The sequence below is a fragment of the Pantherophis guttatus genome, chromosome 1 (assembly GCF_059756535.1).
Source record: "Pantherophis guttatus breed Tessera chromosome 1, ASM5975653v1, whole genome shotgun sequence".
NCBI classification, from domain to species: domain Eukaryota; kingdom Metazoa; phylum Chordata; class Lepidosauria; order Squamata; family Colubridae; genus Pantherophis; species Pantherophis guttatus.
In genome coordinates this window covers 59,913,162-59,932,709 of record NC_142063.1, presented here as the reverse complement: position 1 = coordinate 59,932,709, position 19,548 = coordinate 59,913,162, and the positions used below count along the sequence as shown (strand labels likewise).

At 36.1% G+C, this 19,548-nt stretch overlaps 1 protein-coding gene and 1 long non-coding RNA gene across 5 annotated transcripts in view; one reads left to right on the top strand and one right to left on the bottom strand.

The window, feature by feature from the left end:
- LOC117665761 (uncharacterized) overlaps positions 1 to 18,004 on the bottom strand; it is a 28,263-nt gene extending 10,259 nt beyond the window's left edge. Inside the window, exons 1-3 of one of the 3 annotated variants that reach the window (XR_004591466.2) lie at positions 17,939 to 18,001; positions 13,653 to 13,845; positions 10,996 to 11,170 (exon numbers count right to left, since the gene is read on the bottom strand). This is a non-coding gene — a long non-coding RNA (uncharacterized LOC117665761). Of the gene's footprint in view, positions 1 to 10,995; positions 11,171 to 13,652; positions 13,846 to 17,938 lie in introns of all 3 variants that reach the window. The other 2 variants (XR_009621399.1, XR_009621400.1) reach the window with 2 other exon arrangements.
- NUBPL (NUBP iron-sulfur cluster assembly factor, mitochondrial) overlaps positions 1 to 19,548 on the top strand; it is a 62,918-nt gene that overhangs the window by 32,144 nt on the left and 11,226 nt on the right. For both annotated transcript variants that reach the window (XM_034417981.3, XM_087874951.1), the window contains 3 exons: positions 6,008 to 6,101; positions 7,354 to 7,439; positions 19,336 to 19,456. In XM_034417981.3, the coding sequence (XP_034273872.2) occupies positions 6,008 to 6,101; positions 7,354 to 7,439; positions 19,336 to 19,456 (301 nt within the window). The remainder of the gene's footprint in view (positions 1 to 6,007; positions 6,102 to 7,353; positions 7,440 to 19,335; positions 19,457 to 19,548) is intronic.

The following is a 19,548-nucleotide window of genomic DNA, read 5'->3' as shown; positions in this document are numbered from 1 at the left end:
TTTTTGTGGATGTTAACCTCCTGTCCGTCTATTTGATTTGGAGGAAATGGTTCCTACTCCTCTTTTCCTAAATATCTTAAATTGCTTCCTTAATCTTGGTTCATGATATAATACATTGAGTTTAAAAGGCTTCAAGACATTGAGACATGCATTTGAAAAATAAAGATGTAAAAAAAAATTAAGTCAGTCAGACATAATATATTTAATGCATTTTATTGCAACCAATAGTAAAAGAGGTTTATAGTTCCCCAAATGAAATAAAACTTCAATGTACAATGTGTTCTTTACATTGTTTTGAAATATAAACCTTTCTTATAATCGAGTATCACAGAACATTATCAAGCATGGCAACCAAATTGGGTAATATAGATTTTCTCAAGACATCAGAGATTTAATTTAATTGTACTCTTCCCAAACAGCAGAAAAATGTGTAGCAATGAATTAGATGTTGCTCTTTTGTTCCCAAGATGTTGGCATAGCAGTAATATGTAAATCTTTGTCATAGACAGCACATTTTAATTGGATCTCAGTTTTAAGTAAGTGTTAGAGTTTGAGAGCTGCGCTTTTGATTTCGCTAAGTGTTTGGAACAGACATCATGCACATAACTGCTGTGCACTGTTACATTTCTGCAATTGCAATTTGTACAATGTTCAGTTTGCTTTTAGTATTTTTCAGGCTAGATAATAATCATTGTTCAGCACTAAGAATCTTATATATTTACAAGCTATTACTAAAATACAGTACTGAGACAGAACAAATCAAACATTGCAAGATACAATGGATGCCGAATTTCAAAGCAATCAGAGTGGATCAATGAAGGAGTTGTAAGAAAAAAATAATAAAATTTGCTCCAAGTTATACTTTAAGGGAAAAGCTAGTATAAAATGTTCCACAGATGGTATATAACTATTGACAATTGCCAAGACTGATAAATTATTTATTTTCTTATTATTGTTTATCAAATAAATATAAAAAGTATTACAGTAAAGACAAAACATTCTATCATATGTGATGCTTATGCAAAAGAAGTCAGAAGTATTGGAAAGAAACATCAAAACGTTTAGGGAATTTTGAAATTGAATTGAAACCAGAAATATTTTTTATTACTAATGATTAACAGAGAGTATAAATGAAAAGTATCACAATTTATTGGGATATATACTGATGATGGCAAGAATAAATTTATCAAACGATCAATTCATTAAACGCATTTATTTTGAAGAAGAAGCTTATGCTTTTAATCCTTCCATGGTTGAACTGGACAGGAAATAAGCAGACAAATCATAGACTTCTCTAGAAGTGTTTCTAGTACTAAACTCTGGCCTAACATTCACGGTGATTTGGTGTCCATATTTAATTGGAACGCTCCAGGAAAATGTTAGTTAATTAAGAAAAAAATCCTATTTTAAAATACATTATTATTATCAAAACAGTATGCAAAGGGTTTATTTATTCTTTAAATAATACAATGCAGACTATATTCTTATGCATTGATTCTGAAAAAATTGTGTCCTAATATTGCTTCTTTGTAATATCCTCATTCACAGTTGGGCCCGGAATTGATATTATATGAATAATTACATATGCCACATAAATTTCCTGATGGATTAGAACAATTTACAGAAAAACTTTAGTGATGTGTTTGAATAGAGGAAAAATACTATATATAGAGCTGCCTGGCAACGAATGATGTTTCTCCATCAATAAATGTCAGGAAAATTATTCCTAGAGAAGAAAATACGTATAATATACTTAAGTAAAATGTAGTCACATTCCCAGCATCTGAAATGTTTCACAACACTATATATTAAAGAAGCAAATATTATAGTGTTTTCCACATATGCATGTTGACTAGCAGATGGTGGATACTACAGGTGTAATTTTATAACCACACTCACTTGTTCATTTGCAAGGAATAATTCCTGTGGCGGCAGTGTTTTCTTAATTTGAGAGAATTTATTCTTGAGGCAATATTTTAATAGCATGACATACATATATGGGTACACTTCTGAAAAGGTTAGGAGGATAAGGACTAATCATTTCATGTTTTGTAGAATGTTGCTTATGAATATGTCTTACATACAATATTGAATCTTTTTTCCTGAAATTATTTTTAGATAAAGGATTTTATTCATTCAAGTTTTCTTCAACTTGAGGGTAGCATTTAATTTAATATGAGACTTGGGGAAAGCAATGAGGATGCCTTACAAGTCACCCTGTTCCTCAAAAGTTGCAGTATTTGTCTCATGGTCTCCAGAGTACCTTCAGTTCAGGCATTTCACATCAGTCCCATTAGGTGGCTGGACCAAGAAATCACAGGACCGTTAAAATTACTTTTACTGTGATTGATTATAATAACACAGTTTTGCAAGTCTGATTGTACTGTACCACCTTCCTTTTTTATATTCCTGTTAAATAGGAAGGTTTCTCTTTGAGCTTCTTCCTAAAATTATCTGCCTGTTGTTTACGATATGCGTTGCCTCTCATTGCTTTGGTAACCCAACTTTCATATCGCCATCAAGATCATCTTCTTTATTCTCTATATTAATAGCACAAAACAATGTAATCTATAGTTACCTTCTATAATATATAGAAGGCTGTGTGATGTGCAAAGGTGGTGTGGACAAGCGAAGCACGTGCACATGCTCACATTTGCGAACCAGTAGGGAAGGTAAGTGAATCCCACCTCTGCCTATGACACTTAATCACAAAATTGAATGGGAAGCAATGGATGGAAACTAATCAAGGATAAAAGCAACTTAGAACTAAGAAGAAATTTCCTGACAGTTAGAACAATTAATCAGTGGAACAACTTGCCTCTAGAAGTTGTGAATGCTCCAACACTGGAAGTTTTTAAGATGATGTTGGATAACCATTTGTCTGAAGTGGTGTAGGGTTTCCTGCCTAAGCAGGGGGTTGGACTAGAAGATCTACAAGGTCCCTTCCAACTCTGCTATTCTATTCTATTCTATTCTATTCTATTCTATTCTATTCTATTCTATTCTATTCTATTCTATTCTATTCTATTCTATTCTATTCTATTCTATTCTATCCTATCCTATCCTATCCTATCCTATCCTATCCTATCCTATCCCCTATCCCCTATCCCCTATCCCCTATCCCCTATCCCCTTTCCCTAGCCTATTTACCAGAGTAAATGGTAAATTGGTGAGCCTCTCATTTCACTGAGTGACAGTGTTGTAAAATATCTCTCTACTGATCAAACGTATAGATATATGATCACATAGGCAATAGGGACAGGAAGACCTCTCACAGTTCTGGCTCTTCTGCAAATTGGACCTGTAAGCCATTCATGCTGGTTGACAACTGCAAGTAGGCTTTTTCAAATATGGGTTTCAAATCATGGCTTTAAAGACAAAACTCTCCAAAACTTAAGAATGATAGTGGAATACATTGTTAGTGTGTATTACCCTTGCTGGTTCAACATCAAAGTAAAAGATTCCTGGGTTGAAGGCCCACGTCATGTGTTGTTCCAGCTGCAGCAAGTCAGACTGCAAAAGAAGGCTGTAGTAGATGCTGTTTTGCCAACCATTCAGTGCTCAGCACTTTCAGTGAAATGATAATCTAGACACTCTTGTGTTCAGATGACATTCAAGAGAGGACAGCTGGTGTGCAAAAGATCATTGACTTGAGGGGTGCAGATGATGATGTGCTGGGAGATTTTTCTGTACATGCAAGAAAAATGCCTTTAATCGATGTCAGAACACCCACTCTGCTGGAGCTGATTGACTGGTCTGAATATGAACCACCTTTGACATGCAAACTGACTGCAGCGGAAATAAAGAAGTTCATTGACGAACCAGTGCAAGTACCACAATGGCCCTGTCATGCCCAATCAGTAGAGAGATGTGTGAAACAGGTCACAGAGGCAGCAAGCACAGTGTATACACATGAGAAACATGAGAAACATATCAGAGGCCAAGAAGCAAGTCAGCAGCTGATGTTGAAGAACGAATCAGAACAAGACTTGATGAAACTCACTTAACATTTTTGTAACTCAGATAATGATGTTAGTTTATGATTGCATGGATTTTTTGCTTAATTAGATAAGATAAATGCAGAAAAAACCTTTAATATTTGTAGCACAAGGTGTCATTTTGAGAAGATAAAGTTAACAGCATTTGGCTTACAAGTGACTTGTGGAGTATATGATCAGACATGGATTTACCATACCAAGCTAAACGTTGTGCAATTACAAAAATAACAGCTGATTTCAATTCTTTTAGAACCCCTCACTAAAAAAAATTGCAACAATTATTGTTTACCCCATTAAATGACACGCCCTACCAATAGTTTATTTAAACTATTTTGTGATGGTGCAAACAGCTGGTGAGTCACTAAGTTTCTTGGTAGTCCTGATATTCAAGTTTTATGGTGCTCTAGAACCATGATGGTGAACCTTTGGCACGCAGAGCCCTCTCTGTGGGCACGTGCGCCATCACCAGCTGCTCTTCTGCTCTTCTCATCTTTGCGCGTGCCGGAGCCCCAGAAACCCAAAGACCACCTGGTCTTTGAGTTTCTGGGGCTCTGACATGCGTGCGCGCGCTCACACAAATGCATTCCAGTTTGGGCACTGGGTGCCAAAAAGGTTCACAATCACTGCTCTAGAATCACAAGCTGGTTATTCCTGTGATTTAATATATCAAGGATTATGTTTTCCGAATTGGCATTTCATTAGAGTATTACATGTATCTTAAATAAGACATTGTATTTTACTAGAGACATGCATTTATTGCATTTATTGCATGGTAATTCAGATTTTTTGAGAATGTTTCACTAGGGACCAAGCCATATACAAACTGGTCTAATCTTTTCTGTCAGCAGGACTTTTACAATAACAGGCAAAGATATAGTCTGTAGTTTGTTGCCTGCATCATCCAAGCCAGCGTTTGAGGCTTATTTTAACTTAGATGCAACTGGCTGCTATTTTCTATTTTTGAGCACATAATTTGAAAATCTGACTTGATTATTGATTAATATCAAGAAGTTGTGAATGATCATCCATAACATTGCCTAGAGCCACTTGTCTGAGATGACAGCTATGAACTTGAATAAATAAATAGAAACATGTTAACTGATTATTTCACAAAAAAAGATTCTTAAACTGACCTACTTTCATAATGCAAAAAAAAAAACACTAAAGAAAAAGTTTAAATCTAAATGACCCTGTCAAGGTTTTGACTGACGAACCCAACAAAAAGCAAGCACGGCTGTCTGCTCAGATTCCTCCAGCCATCCCTTCGACCAGGTCACCACTGTTTGGGTGCTGAAATCCACCTGTGCAGCAGCCAGGGTCTCTTTCACCGTGGCTGTCCCAGGCTTGGCTGTCTGCTCTCCTTTATGTTTCATCCTGGACATCTTCTACTGGGTTTTCACAGCTCTTCTGGAGGTGACCGGAGAGGCTGCAGGAGCCCAAGACTCCTTTGTAGATTTTAATTTTGGTAGAGCTGGTTTAATGTCAAGGTTCTAACTAACAAACCCAACCAAGCAAGCACTGTTGAACGATCCAATCTCTTTATACAAAACTTTACTGCATGCTTTCATTCTGTACCAAAATGATGTACTCAATAAAGTTTTTCATAAAGAGATTGGATTGTCTCAACAGTGCTTGGTTGGATTCGTCAGTTGGAACCTTGACAGACCCACTGGAATTGTAAGGAATAGAGTGAATCAGCTGCCACGGTTAACAGAAGCACTAAGATTACAAGGAGAGTTTCCTTATGCTCCCTATGTGGGTTTGTTGCGCTCTGGTATTTTATCATTGATCAGTCTAATTGACATCTAAGTAGTAGTCCTTTTCTCTCTCTTGCTCCAGCACTATTACTCATTTCTATTTGGCTCATTTTAATAATAATTTGTGATGTTGATTCCAAGCAATAGAATTTACTTACAAGTTATCTCCAAAGATGTTAAAAACTACAGGAAGTTTGACCTCAATGTTTAAGGTGATTCTCCCCCCCCCCAATTTATTTATACCTTTTCTAGGTTGACTGGCACCAACTGGATTATCTGATTATTGACATGCCACCAGGGACAGGAGATATTCAGCTGTCAATTTCACAGAATATTCCAGTTGCAGGTATCGTTGGTAGTTTTGCAACGTGGTGTAAGCAGTGCAACTGGGTGCATTTGAATTACATGGCTGGAGACAAAGGTTTTGTTTGGAATCCGTGAGGTTGCTCCTCTTTCATAAATGTTGCCTTTGCTCACCATAATCTATGCTTAAAAACCACTGCATGACTTTGAGGCAGATGAATCCTTCACCTCTTGTTGCTTTTTTTTTTAGAACTTCATTGGTTTAAAAAAAGATACAAAGTTAAAAGATAAACAAATGGCAATAGAAAATTAGAAAAAGAAGTCGGCTTACCAAGGATATAAAGCTGAAAAAATGTTTTGGGTTACATTTCTAGGTAGAGCAATATCTCAAGTCATAGCTGCTCATTTGAAAGCTCAAAATGTTTTCATATTCATACCTCCTCCAGTGTTTTGGGAAGAAGAGTTTAATTCTTGCTCTTCAGTGAGATTGTTCTATATTTGACCCCCCCACCCCATAAATGTTGAGAGAATCACTATAGGAGATAGAGTTTGGGCAGGATAAAATGTTTTGCTGTAAAGTATTTTTTAATCCACTAAATAAATAAAAAAACAGAAGAAACAAATATTTTAAAAAGGATATTTGCAGACACTCACATATAGAAATATTAAAGTTCATCTATATGCATCTTTATGAATGACTTCTGCAAAACACTAAATAGTTGGAATCATATGTTTCTGTTTCCACTGCTGAACAATATTTTGATTATATGTTCATTTTCCCTCCAAAGTCCCATATCATTGAGATAAATTGTATCTCAAAATGTTGAGTTAATACATGTGATCATTTTCAAAATGAGGCAATATATTTAAGTAAAACATTACTTTCATTGCATTTCAACAAAATAAATACAAAATAGCCATTTCTAAAATACTTTTTCTTATTAAAAATGATCTATCTAAAAAACTGCTAAATTTTCTGTTTTTTTAAAACATGTTTCTTCTTTTTCATTAGGTAAATTTTAAAAAGCAACTAAAGACCCTCTTCCACAAAAACTGTTTTTGGAGTTGGGTGAATTCTTGAAGCAAATGTCATTTAGGGCTGAAAGAATCAAGGAAATTAGTCATAATTGGCTACTCTGATACATGTGAATGGAAACACTGTTTCTAAAGCATAACCATCATTAATCTTTAATTAGAGATCTATTTTCTGAGCCTATTAAAGATTCTTCTAGGAATTGAAGTACCTGAATGAAACAAAACAATATTGATTTTTCCTGGTGTTTCTTTCTTTTTAGGGGCTGTAATTGTGTCCACTCCACAGGATATAGCTTTATTGGATGCACATAAAGGCGCTGAGATGTTCAGGAAAGTGAATGTGCCAGTAAGTACATCTTATTTGACTCTGCTAGATTATGGATATATATTTAAATTAGAAATGGGCAACCTATTTCAGCAAGATACATTTTTGAAATAATTTAAAAATTATTCCTAATATCCTAGAAAACTCTGATATATAAGCATTGGTATTGAAATTATTTGATTGCCAATTAAGCTTAACTGATATTATTTAGCTTTGATTACATTGTACACTAGTACTGTCCTTGGTGTAGCCTTCCTTACTATGAAAGTAATGCCATTTGTTTTCTGTGTGCGTGTGTCTTGAGTAATAAATTTCTGATCTTTTGACTGAAAGTGTCCAGTCAAATTCAATCAAACCCATTTCAGTTCAGTGATGCCTAAGATGCCAGATTTACAGTAGTCAATTCATTTAGTCTTTTCACTGCTTTGGATTTTCCCACATTTCTAATTCTTATATTCCAAATCTCCATTATAATTTTTTTCTTTGCAGTTTTGGATTTTCTTTTCTTATATGGTAGTACAAGTAATTAGACTTCCCAAAGGCTTCAATATAACCACATCATAAACATCAATACTACTCCCAAAAATCCTGAGCTCATCTTTAGTAGACTTAGTAGACTGTTGAGTACTAACCTACTGGAGGGGCCCATCATCCACGCTATCAATGACTTTACATTGATATCCGCATGGTTTCTTCAGTGAAGGAGTATTTTTATCATTGCCTTCTCCTGCCACAGCATGACATGATGCCTTTGCTATTGTAATTAAAATGATCAGACACCTCTAGCATCTTCCTGTATCATTGTTTTTATTTATTTATTTATATGCCGCCCTTCTCCGGAGACTCAGGGCGGCTTACAATGCGTTAAGCAATAGCCTTCATACTTTTGTATATTTTATACAAAGTCAGCTTATTGCCCCCACAAACTGGGTCCTCATTTTACCTACCTTAGAAAGGATGGAAGGCTGAGTCAACCTTGAGCCTGGTGAGAATTGAACTCGCAGTAATTGCAGGCAGCTGGAAGCTAAATACTACCTTTAACAGTAGCATTAGTCTGCTGCGCCAGTCAGGCTCATTGTTGCCTGATAAAGGTTCCTGATTGTTTTAGATGGGCACTTAAAAATAATCTTCATGACTTGATTGATGCCTTGGATTATGTATTCTAGATCTACACTTCCCATGTTTTTTGCTCATTCTTCCCAAGAACATCTAAACATAATAAGATAGCCCAGAAAATCATGAGATAGATAATGGTTCCATACTCAGCTTGTTTTTTGTATTAGAATCCCAGTGCCAAAATATAGAAAACCTGTTTTACATATATGAGTTTAATGTAGTTTATAGCTTTAGCAGACAGATAGTGCAAACAAAAATGTAGCCAGAAATCAGCCAAGAGTTTTTCTGTGTATGTTGTTTTTTTGTAATGTCACATGAAAGTTCTATTAAGCTGCTTATTCTTTGGAAGTCAGATCTGGGAATAGAATTATTAAAATTGAAGCCAATTCAGGCAAAGGAAGAGGAAACAAAGGAATTGTTTGTCGCAGGACTCCAGGACTGAATTCTTAGTTCCTTATAATGATTACCCTGCTACACAGAGAAGACGGCAAAAACACTGACAACTTTGTAGCCCAACAGCCAGCCTGGTAGTGAGCCAGCAGCAGCTGCTCAAAGAGCAGAGTCAGGCTGAGTGGGGCACAGTGGCTTATTAATCACACTTGGCAAGGGAGGGAGTTAGGTGAGCTAATGACTGAGTGACCACCTCATATATTGTTCATGGTGGCCTTCTTTGCATTGACACTAAATCTGTGCTACAAGTCATCAGTGCCAGTATACACATGCAGAGTTTAAGAGAGTATAGTCTGGTGATGTTACTTGAAATCTCTCTTCTGTTTCAGTCATACATTTATTTCCCTAACATCTCATTCTGAGCAATGTTTCTGCATTTCTTGCATCAACTACATAGCCCTACAAGATACCCATGGTCCACAGTCTGGGAGCCAGTGATTTTCAGAGAATTCAGATAGCCTACCCCAACCTTTTGACAATTTTCTGTAATATCAGTATACTGAAAATGCAAATCACTCCATATGCTATATACTGTCAAAAAATCACTGTAGTTTGGTAACAAAATGTTTGAATATTAATTTGTGAATTTTTAACAGTTCATCAAAATGTCATGTAACTATAGCCATATTTAGAATGGAAGCAATTGCAATTCTATTAATGTTTTGTCCTCCTTTAATATTCCTGCTGTTGTCATACCAGTTTGTCTCATCACATCAGATGTTCACGCCTTTGCAAATAGTCATCTACTAATTAAATGTTTTTGCTACATCACATGCCATAGAAATTTTGCTGGGCAGTGTGCTTTTTGCAGTCTGTTTTTGTCAAGAAGACCCCATGTCCTATGTCAATCTAGGCTTTTAGGCGTAGTAAACTACTTGGCTGGACTTTCACCATAAGGGAATAGCCATTGGCCAGTCTGTGTACTTTTCATGCCAAAGGTCCATGTTCATTCTATGACATCTCAAGGAAAAGTTAGGAGAAATGTTTGCCTAAAACCAATCACAAAGTTTGTTCCAAATTGTAGACCTCTAAGTCTCTTTTATCCATAATTTTTATACTATAAGTATACCTGAGGGATTGTGAAGCCATAGAGAAATATCTGTGCATTTATAAGCAAGATCATTTTTCCACTGCACAACTATTGATAATACTAATCTCACATAGAGATGTTGGCCATTTAAAAAACCAAACAGATATTCTGGTTTGTTCCAAGTCTAGGGAATAAATGTTGCTGAATATTATAAAATATGGTAGCAAATAAATAAAATAGTTTGACAAATTAATTGTGAATGTGGTCTTTAGAATCCTAAATGCACTGAAGTAAAAATTAGGCTGAAATTCATATGTGCATCAATATGTCAAAAAATGTATGTTTCTTTGGAATTAGTATTGAGAATATTAAGCAAATGAGGATTTAAACATTAAGTTTGAATGCCATTTTAAAGTTGGAATTAAAAAAGCATCCTTAGGGACTCAAGTTATCACTCCAATAGTAAGGTGGTGTGGAAACTAAAAGCTATCTTCAGGCCTAGTGCTTTCTTTTTTTAAAATTTTTTATTTATTTCTTTACAACAAAATATTTATTCACACACAGATCGCGACGGAGCTTTACACAGTATATTAACTTCAGTCAAGATATACAAATAAAAAAATAAAATCTACACTAACCTTATCCTTTTTTTATTCTATTATTCAACCAGATATACCATTGGTCCCAACATTGAAAATATACAGAATCCTTTTGATCTCTCAGAATTTTTGTTAACCTGTCAGCTTCCGCATATTCGATAATTTTTCCCAAAATCAAATCTTCAGCCAGTAGGTCTTTCCCCTTCCAATGTTGAGCAAAACATATTCTTGCTGCGGTTGTGATATATGTAATAAGACACCATATATTTGTGCCTATCTTATCTGGCCTAATATTTAATAGATAATATTCTGGTTTCAATTGTAATTTATATCCCGTGATTTCTAATATCCACCTCTGTATAAATCTCCAAAATTCGATTACCTTAGGGCAGGTCCACCATACGTGATAGTAAGTATCTATCTCCCCACACTTCCAACAGTTTGGGGAGAGTCCTGGGAACGTTTTGGCTAATCGAGCAGGAGGGAGATGTTCAGGCCTAGTGCTTTCAATCTTTGCCTTTAGTACACAAAAAATGTGGTTTGCCTGCTGAAAAACCCTGATGATAAAAGAAAAAAGTAGAAAGGGTCCTTCAATATTATATATTCTTAATAGTGAGTTCACCCCTGGATATATATTGCTCCAGATGTCATACGAAAAATAAACCTATATTAGAAATACTGGAAAATTTAAATTGACAGCACATGATAGTATGCTAGATTGGAATGTGACCCAAAATATGATGTGTTTTTTACTCATACAAAGGAGAAAAGGAGGGAACAGTTTTATTCCCAATTCTATTAAACAGTTTTCATATTATTATATGAAATACATCAGGAAAAATGGCAATAATTATATCTAGAAAAGTGAGTGATGTAAAAATCTAATACAAATAAAAAATGAAAATGTGCACTAAAATAATCTTCAGAGAGAAATGAAAATAACATTCTTTCTAATGAAATGTATAAACTGCTTCAGCCTCAAGAACTCATGTAATATTATTGCTTTTTGATTTTGTATTTTATGGTTTAATTTTTATTGTTATATAGCTGTAATTATATCATTTTATGTTTTATTCTTATGATGGTAACCCACCAAGAGGTTCTTAATTGTGGCAGGCAAATACAAACAAACAAACAAACTGAATACATAAATATAGCCCAGGCGATAAACACTGGCAATAAATTTAGTGCAAAATACAGTAAGATCTTGATTCTCCGGCATGATGCCTGGGGCCATAATGTGTCCCCTGCCATGTTTTTGGTACTCAACTTTTTTTCCTTTAAAAAAAGGGGGGGAGTCTGCTTGATGCAAATTAAAACAAAATCAAGCAAAACATAGAATTCCAATCTGTGCCCTCATACAGCCTCAAAACATTTTTAGAAAATAAATGTGGGAAGATTGGAGCTCAGAACTTGCCTTCTGGTGAATGAGTGTTTGTAATTGACAGCACCTGCCAAGCAACCATTTTTTGAATATGCCCATTCATAACAATATAAATATGCTAATAATATTAATCTGGCGGACATACAGGAGTAAAGCAAGAGCTATGAACATTGACCTGTAGTGCCGGCAGTCATCATGCCTAATGTACTCACTAGCCCAAGGAGTTTGGGGAATCTTGTCCTAAAGTTTAGGATATCTAGAAGGTCTAATGTGTAAGCAGGCTTAATATAAATAAAATCAAGCAGAGCTGCAAAGCCATTCAGCATCAATGACATGAGAAATTATATATACACACAGAGAGACACCATAAGTAGCATATGTTCTATTTTATAATATTCCATAAGCAGAATACTAAGATTCCCAGTTTAAATAGTTCTCACAGTCTAAAATAGACAGTTGAGAAGATAACAGAAGGAGCAGCAGCTTTTTTCCTGGCTTTACGTTTTTGGAAAGATAATGCTACCCTACCCTAGTGTTGTTGAAACCCAAGCTTGATCACAGATCAAAATAGATCCCCCACCCCCCCTGCATGAAGCTTTCATCAGAACTAAGAAACAGAAGAAGCGATAACTTCTGTTGGCAGAGTTACGGGTATTTCTGAAGTTTAAAAAAATGAAAATAAAAGAAGATAGCATCATTACTGAATCAAGAAACTGCTTAATAAAAATCCATTAAAAGGCTGTTTATCTTTTCCAGTTCTGCACAGAATTACTCAGAGTATCTGGTATCTGGGACAGAATGTCCCTGAGAACAAAACAGAAGCCTCATTATGAAATAGCTAAGACTAAAAGTTAATGGGACCTCTCTAAAAGTTATGTTGCAAGGCAGTTACAAAGATTTGCACTCTCCTGGCTTTCATGCAAAAATGTAAGCCTTGTGCTGGACATGACAAATGTATCCTGTCTACTATCTTTGCCAATTAGGTGCCTTTAGGAATGCAGGACCTGAATAGTAGTGATATCTGTATTCTTTATTTGTGTTCTTCAGTAGCTGCTATTGACAAGCATAGTTTGATATTATTATGAAACTGTTCTAATTAATATTACTGGATGTTGTCTAATCCCTTTTTATATTGGTAGCTACTATTGGCATCCTATGGTAGTAGGTTCTGTGGTTACCAGATTTTTATAAATCCTTAATCTTTCACCATTCAATCCATATAAGAGCTGCCTGTTAATTCAATATTTATCAATTTATTAACCATTGTTTTGGTTTGAAGAGTCCATTTGAGAACTTTTCACCATTCTTTTTTCTTTTAAATACCCTTAATAATGTCTTCTAAGCAAATTTGTCCACCTCCTTCCTATCTTCCGCTTGATAATTGTGCTTTACCTATAAATAATAATGTATTTTTAAAAGGATTTTGAAAGCATAAACAATAATTGTGAAATCAATTCACCAACAAGACTTCGGGCATAGCTTTAATTGATCAAGTGGAGCTGTCTGATAATCTTAGCGTGCAATTACTTATAAATAATAATCATTTATCTGATGAATAATTAAATTTCATTACCAGATCTCCTAACCAGCTCTCGATCTCTCCACACAACTACTGTAAATCTTTTAATTTTTTTTTTGTTTCTGCTAAAACTTACCTGAAACTCAAATAATTTTTGGCAAGGTGGTGATGGCTTTGTGGAGCAGTAGATTTTGTCATTATTTCCTTTTCACCAATATGCAATCGTTTCACTGATGATTGATGACAAGGTGGATGGCTATTTACAAATAGCCTTCCCTCACATATCAAAGCACCATGGAAGGAGTGCAATTAGCATTTAATGTTATTTCCTGTTATGGGAAATGGAGAGTAAAAAAAATTGATTAATCTGGGACACAAAGGTTCAGAGTGGGGGTATGACTGAATATTTTTCCTTGTGTTTTTTTCCTATTGGACAGCCCAATATTCTCAATCTTTTAAGCTGGTGGATATGAAAGCAACAACTATTTGGCTTCAAATGCTTTAGAACAGGCCTGTCCAACCTAGGCAATTTTAAGACTTGTGGACTTCAAGTCTTAGAATTCCTCAGCCAACACATGGTAGCTGGGGAATTTGGGGCATTGAAATAGGTCTTAAGGTTGCCAAAGATGGACACCTCTGCTTTAGAAAGTTAGATGAATGGAAATGTTAGCTGTATAGAAATGTCTTAAAATCAGGGGTGAAATCAGGTGATTCGGAGAATCGGTAGCAAAAATCCCTGCCCCCCCTCCCCATTGCCCAGCTGAGCCGCACAATCATCAGAGGCTTTTTTTTACTTTTAAAAGCATTTTTTCTACAACCTCTTTGGCCGAAAAAATGCTTTTAAAAGTAAAAAAAAAAAAGCCTCTGATGGTCGCGCGGCTCAGCTGGGATCATCAAAGGCTTTTAAAAGAAACCCCCCCCTTTTTTTCTTTTAAATGCCTCTGACGATCCAAGCTGAGTTGCCTGATCGGCAGAGGTATTTTTTCTTTTAAATGCCTCTGACGATCCAAGCTGAGTTGCCTGATTGTCAGAGGCATTTAAAAGAAAAAAAGGCTCTGCTGATCAGGCAACTCAGCTGGGATCGTCAGAGTCTTTTGAAAGCATTTTTTTACAACCTCTTCGTGGAAGAGGTTGTAGAAAAAATGGTTTTAAAAGTAAAAAAAAAAAAAATGGCCACGCCCACCCAGTCACATTACTCCCTCACCAAGCCATGCCCACAGAACGGGTAGTAACAAATTTTAGATTTCACCACTGCTTAAAATGGTATGAATCATTCACATAAAAGGTTTCTTGAACAAATGCAACTTATTAAATGATAGCAACTATTTTGCTACTTAAAGTGCAGCTATGCCTAAAGTATTTTGCTGCTTTCTCCTAAAATTTATGTGAATGTGATAATAACCATTGATCTGTAAATACAGAATCCTTTGCAAAAGTTGAATATTTGCCTAATTTTGTCAGAGTCATATGAGCTAAGTTTGTTTCTGAAATCTTTGTATTTCCATGAATATGGAAACATGTTATTCAACCTAAGGTAGCGTGGAGGTGACAAAACTCGATCTGCAGTTTGAACATTGATGGGCCCAGGGAAGTTATATAAAGAAATCTGTCACCATAACTATTCTTCTGGTAATGTAAACCAAAATTATTTATAAGAATGATACTTGAAAAGCTAATTACAGAAGTTTGGCAAATAATGACTAATGTAAATAACATTCTTAAAGAACAAATAAACCAAGAAAGGTGTGTGTTGGGGAGTTAGATATGCATGGGACAGGATCAGGAAATCCCTCTAGAGATCCCTCTAGAGCAGGAGTATCCAACCTTGGCAACTTTAAGACCTGTGGACTTCAACTCCCAGAATTCTGGGAGTTGAAATCCACAAGTCTTAAAAGTTGCGAAGATTGGATGCCCCTGCTTTAAAATGTCTAGGGTACTCAAGTCCAGTGGTGGGATTCAAATAATTTAACAACCGGTTCTCTGTCCTAATGATTTCTTCCAACAACCAGTTCACCAAACCGGTTCTCCTGAAGTGGTGCAAATTGGCTGAATCCCACCACTGCTCAAGTCTGATCTGAAAACCAGATGGAAATGTGTGTGGAAAAGTTTCCTTGCTGTATATATGACCAGTGCAGACTTACATAGCATTGTTTGCAGCCAGGGATATGCTTGACAGTTTTCACTGCTGTCAATTGTCCTGACCGTGAAAACCTGTTTTAAACAGGAAAGTGACTTGTCTCTGCCTAGGTGCATAGGCGCAATGCCAACTGTTTAAAACACCTCTACGTATGTGTGAATTATTGCCCCCCCCCCATCAGTCATGCAGATGGCTGTTTACTGCTGCAAGTTGACTCAGATTTTGCATGCTAATTATATCTGTTATCTGTATTTTGATTTCCAGCTGAGAGAGAGGGAGAGAGTGTGAGAGAGGAAGGGAGAGGGAGAGGGAGGGGGGAGGGAGAGGGAGAGGGGAGAGAAGGAGAGAGTGTGAGAGAGGAAGGGAGAGGGAGGGAGAGAGGGAGAGAGCGGGAACGAGGGAGAGAGAAAGAGAGGGAGAGGGAGGGGGAGAGAGGGGGAAGAAAGACAGAGACAGATAAAGATAGGGAGAGAGAGAGAGAGATTACATTGAAATTGTTATTGCCTTATGCTAGGTGGAACTGTATTGGTTATTGGCAAACTGCTTTCAAACCCATTGTTAGTTTTAACTCAACACTGAAAGGACTTCCTTCTCCTGAAGTTACTGCAGAAATGGGGGGGAAACATATTGAAGATGTAAATTATTGTCCCAACTTGTCAACCTGAGAGTTCTTTAGCAATGGTACTTCTCCCAACCTACTTCAGTGGGGAGAATCCCACATTTTCACCACTGCTTTTTGTGTACTGCAAGTTATGCATTTAAACATGTATTTTTATTATTTATCAATCTGTATTTATAGGTAGTCTTTGACTTCTAACCATTCATTTAGTGACCATTCAAAGTTTCAAAGACACTAAAAAAAGTGACTTATGACTGTTTTTCACAATTATGATGGTTGTAGCATCCCCACGATGATGATACCTGGCACCTGGCTCATATTTATGATGGTTGCAGTTTCCTAGGGTCATGTGATCACTTTTTGCGACCTTCTGACAGGCAAATCAATTGAAAAGCCAGATTCACTTAACAACCATGTTGCTAAGTTAACTGCAGTGATTCACTTAATAACTTTGGCAAGAAAAATCGTAAAATGCTGCAAAATGTACTTAACAACTGTCTCGTTTAGCAACGGAAATGTTGAGCTCAATTGTGGTGGTAAGTCAAGGATAGCCATAGTCTGCTATCTATCCAGATTTCCATCCATAAAATAACCAAGCGCCAAGTAGAATAAATAATACTTAATTTAAACGACACGTTAATTATCACAGTAATGCTGTCCAAGGGGCACTTAAATGACAAAAGATATAATTAGCCTATGAGCACTAAGCTACAAATAGAAAATAATGTTTGCTCCCAGTTTGCACATACACTCCTTGAACCCAGGGAAGAGTACTCCAAAGCTCAGTTGCTAGTAGTACAGGGAAAGCTTTTCAAGGTATCTTCATATAGTTATGGGATGCTGACTATGTTCAAAGCCTTTATTGTCATTGTACATCATGTATACAACGAAATTGGCTATGATGATGATCTCCTTACAGACCTTAACATTCAGGGATGTACATTGTTCAGATGGGATCCTAACCCATTAAAGATTTCAATTTGCAATTCTAGCCACTAACCCTGATACACTGAGGTCAGTATTCCTTCTTTATTATAGATGGACAAATTGATGCCAAAGAAGGGATAGCCTCTATAAATCTTGACATTGAATGTGTAACAATTATAACACTTCCTGCTAACAATTCTGGGCAGTTTGATCAGTATGCCAGAAGTACATCCTAAACACAATTTTTTCTCCGATCAGGCACATGCAAGCGGGAATTTCTAATATAAAGAGTGTCTGGCAAGCCAGCTTACAATTGGCTGTATTTCTCTCTAGGAAGTACTGGCAGGCCTTGCTTACCAAGTAGTCATTCAGCAACTCTTTAAATTTGCTACTGTACTGAATGAATGGCACTTACAATTCGAAGTTCTGGCCTTGCACCACCCCTGTGACCACGTGATTGCAATTTGGGCATTTAGCAACCAGCTCACATTGACAGTTCTAATGCGCTATCATCCCTATTTGTGACCTTCCCTACCGGTTTCCCCCAAGCCAAGTCAATGGGGAAGCTGTCACAAATCATTCTGTTAAGTCCCCAGCTTCCCTTCCTTCACCTGGCATGGTATCCTGCTTCCCTTGACTTTTATTTGCTCTCTCACACAGCATGGCATTCTGCTTCCCCCAGCCTCACTTGGGCCATGTATTGTCTACGCCCACCCTATGGCATTCCCATGCTCCTTACCTGAGACTCTTGATGCTTTCTGGTTAATGAACCATATTCCCAAGGTTACAATGGTAACTGGGACTGCTGGGATTGTTGCTAAGGGATGTAGACACATGATGTCATGCTTTATGACCACATGCCTAGCAAGTACAAACCTAGTCCCAATTGCTATCATAATCCGAGAACTACCTATATATGCAGTATACTAACACATACTCAGAGCACATGTACTGTAGAACAGTTGTGTATAATAGACAATATTGGGGAAGGACTACCATGGATTTGCTTGGACTGACTTCAAAACCTTTTCCTGTTTTTTATTTTGTGTAGCAGGGATTAACATCCAATGTATGACCCAACATAATATATATAATAATTGTTCTTCATCATACATATATAGACATGTCAGATTTCTTGGAGTGTATTAGTCCATTGTTCTCTGTACTTGAATAAGAGGTCTAATAGTGCAAATACGCTTGTGTGTGTTGTAGGTGCTTTACTATAATCTAGACCTAGAAAAGTAGTAAACCAGGAGAATGTAATATTTCAGGTGAATAGGCTTAATATAAAGATTGAGTGCTGTTTTGTCTTTTCCTCCCAAAAATTTGGCAAAGGATAAACATTTTAGTCACCATTATCAGATTAGTTAGCTAGATTGCATATAACAGATTCTCTATGTTAATCCATTTACCATCTGAAACGCTACATCTAATATAAGTACTGTCAATAACGTGTCATTTTTATAGCTTAAATAATTAAGTTAATTGCTCTTCAAATGTGCTTTTGATTTGTAGAGAGAATAGAAAAGGCTGAGCTACCCTCCCCTTCGGAGTATCAGTGAATACACATTTTGAAGAGCAGAATTAATGTTGCTCCTGTTTTTCTTTTTCTTTCTCTTTTCTATTGCTTTAGGGGATTATTGGCTGCTGAAGAATCCGGGCTAATTTAATGAGCAATCAAATCAATAGATTTTGGCAACTTCTATATACAACAGTCTTAAAGATACAAATTTGGGAATAAATCCCATTGTACAGACCAGGACTTACTTCTAAATAAATGTCCATCTGACTAACTATTGTTTAAGGTCAGCCCATAAAAGACATTTCAATGATAGCTCACATACTGTCATTTGTTCTGGACTTACAATTACTGATTTTTTTCCTTCCTGCTCAAATGAATTTTAATTTATAAACAGGGTGTTTCCAGAACTCTTAACCCTCCAAAGGAAACTGGCATTTCTCTAGAACTGTTGATCAAGAAATTCTGGCAAATGAATACTTTTTTTTTCTGACTAGGATATATTTCTGGCTTTATTTTGATAAAATTGGATAAGTAGATGAAACTGATCTTTCAACTTACTGTTTCTATAATATTAAACCTGTTTCTGATTTGCTCTTGTTTGAACAATTTGCCAGGTATTGGGCCTTATACAGAACATGAGCGTTTTTCAATGTCCAAAATGCAAACATGAAACGCATATTTTTGGAGCTGATGGAGTGAAGAAATTATCCAAGAATATTGGTATAGATGTTTTAGGTAAGAATATGTGGTTTAACATAAAACCTACATTAGACAAAACAGGATGCAATACAATTTTTCATTAGTAGGTGTTGATTTTAATGAAACTA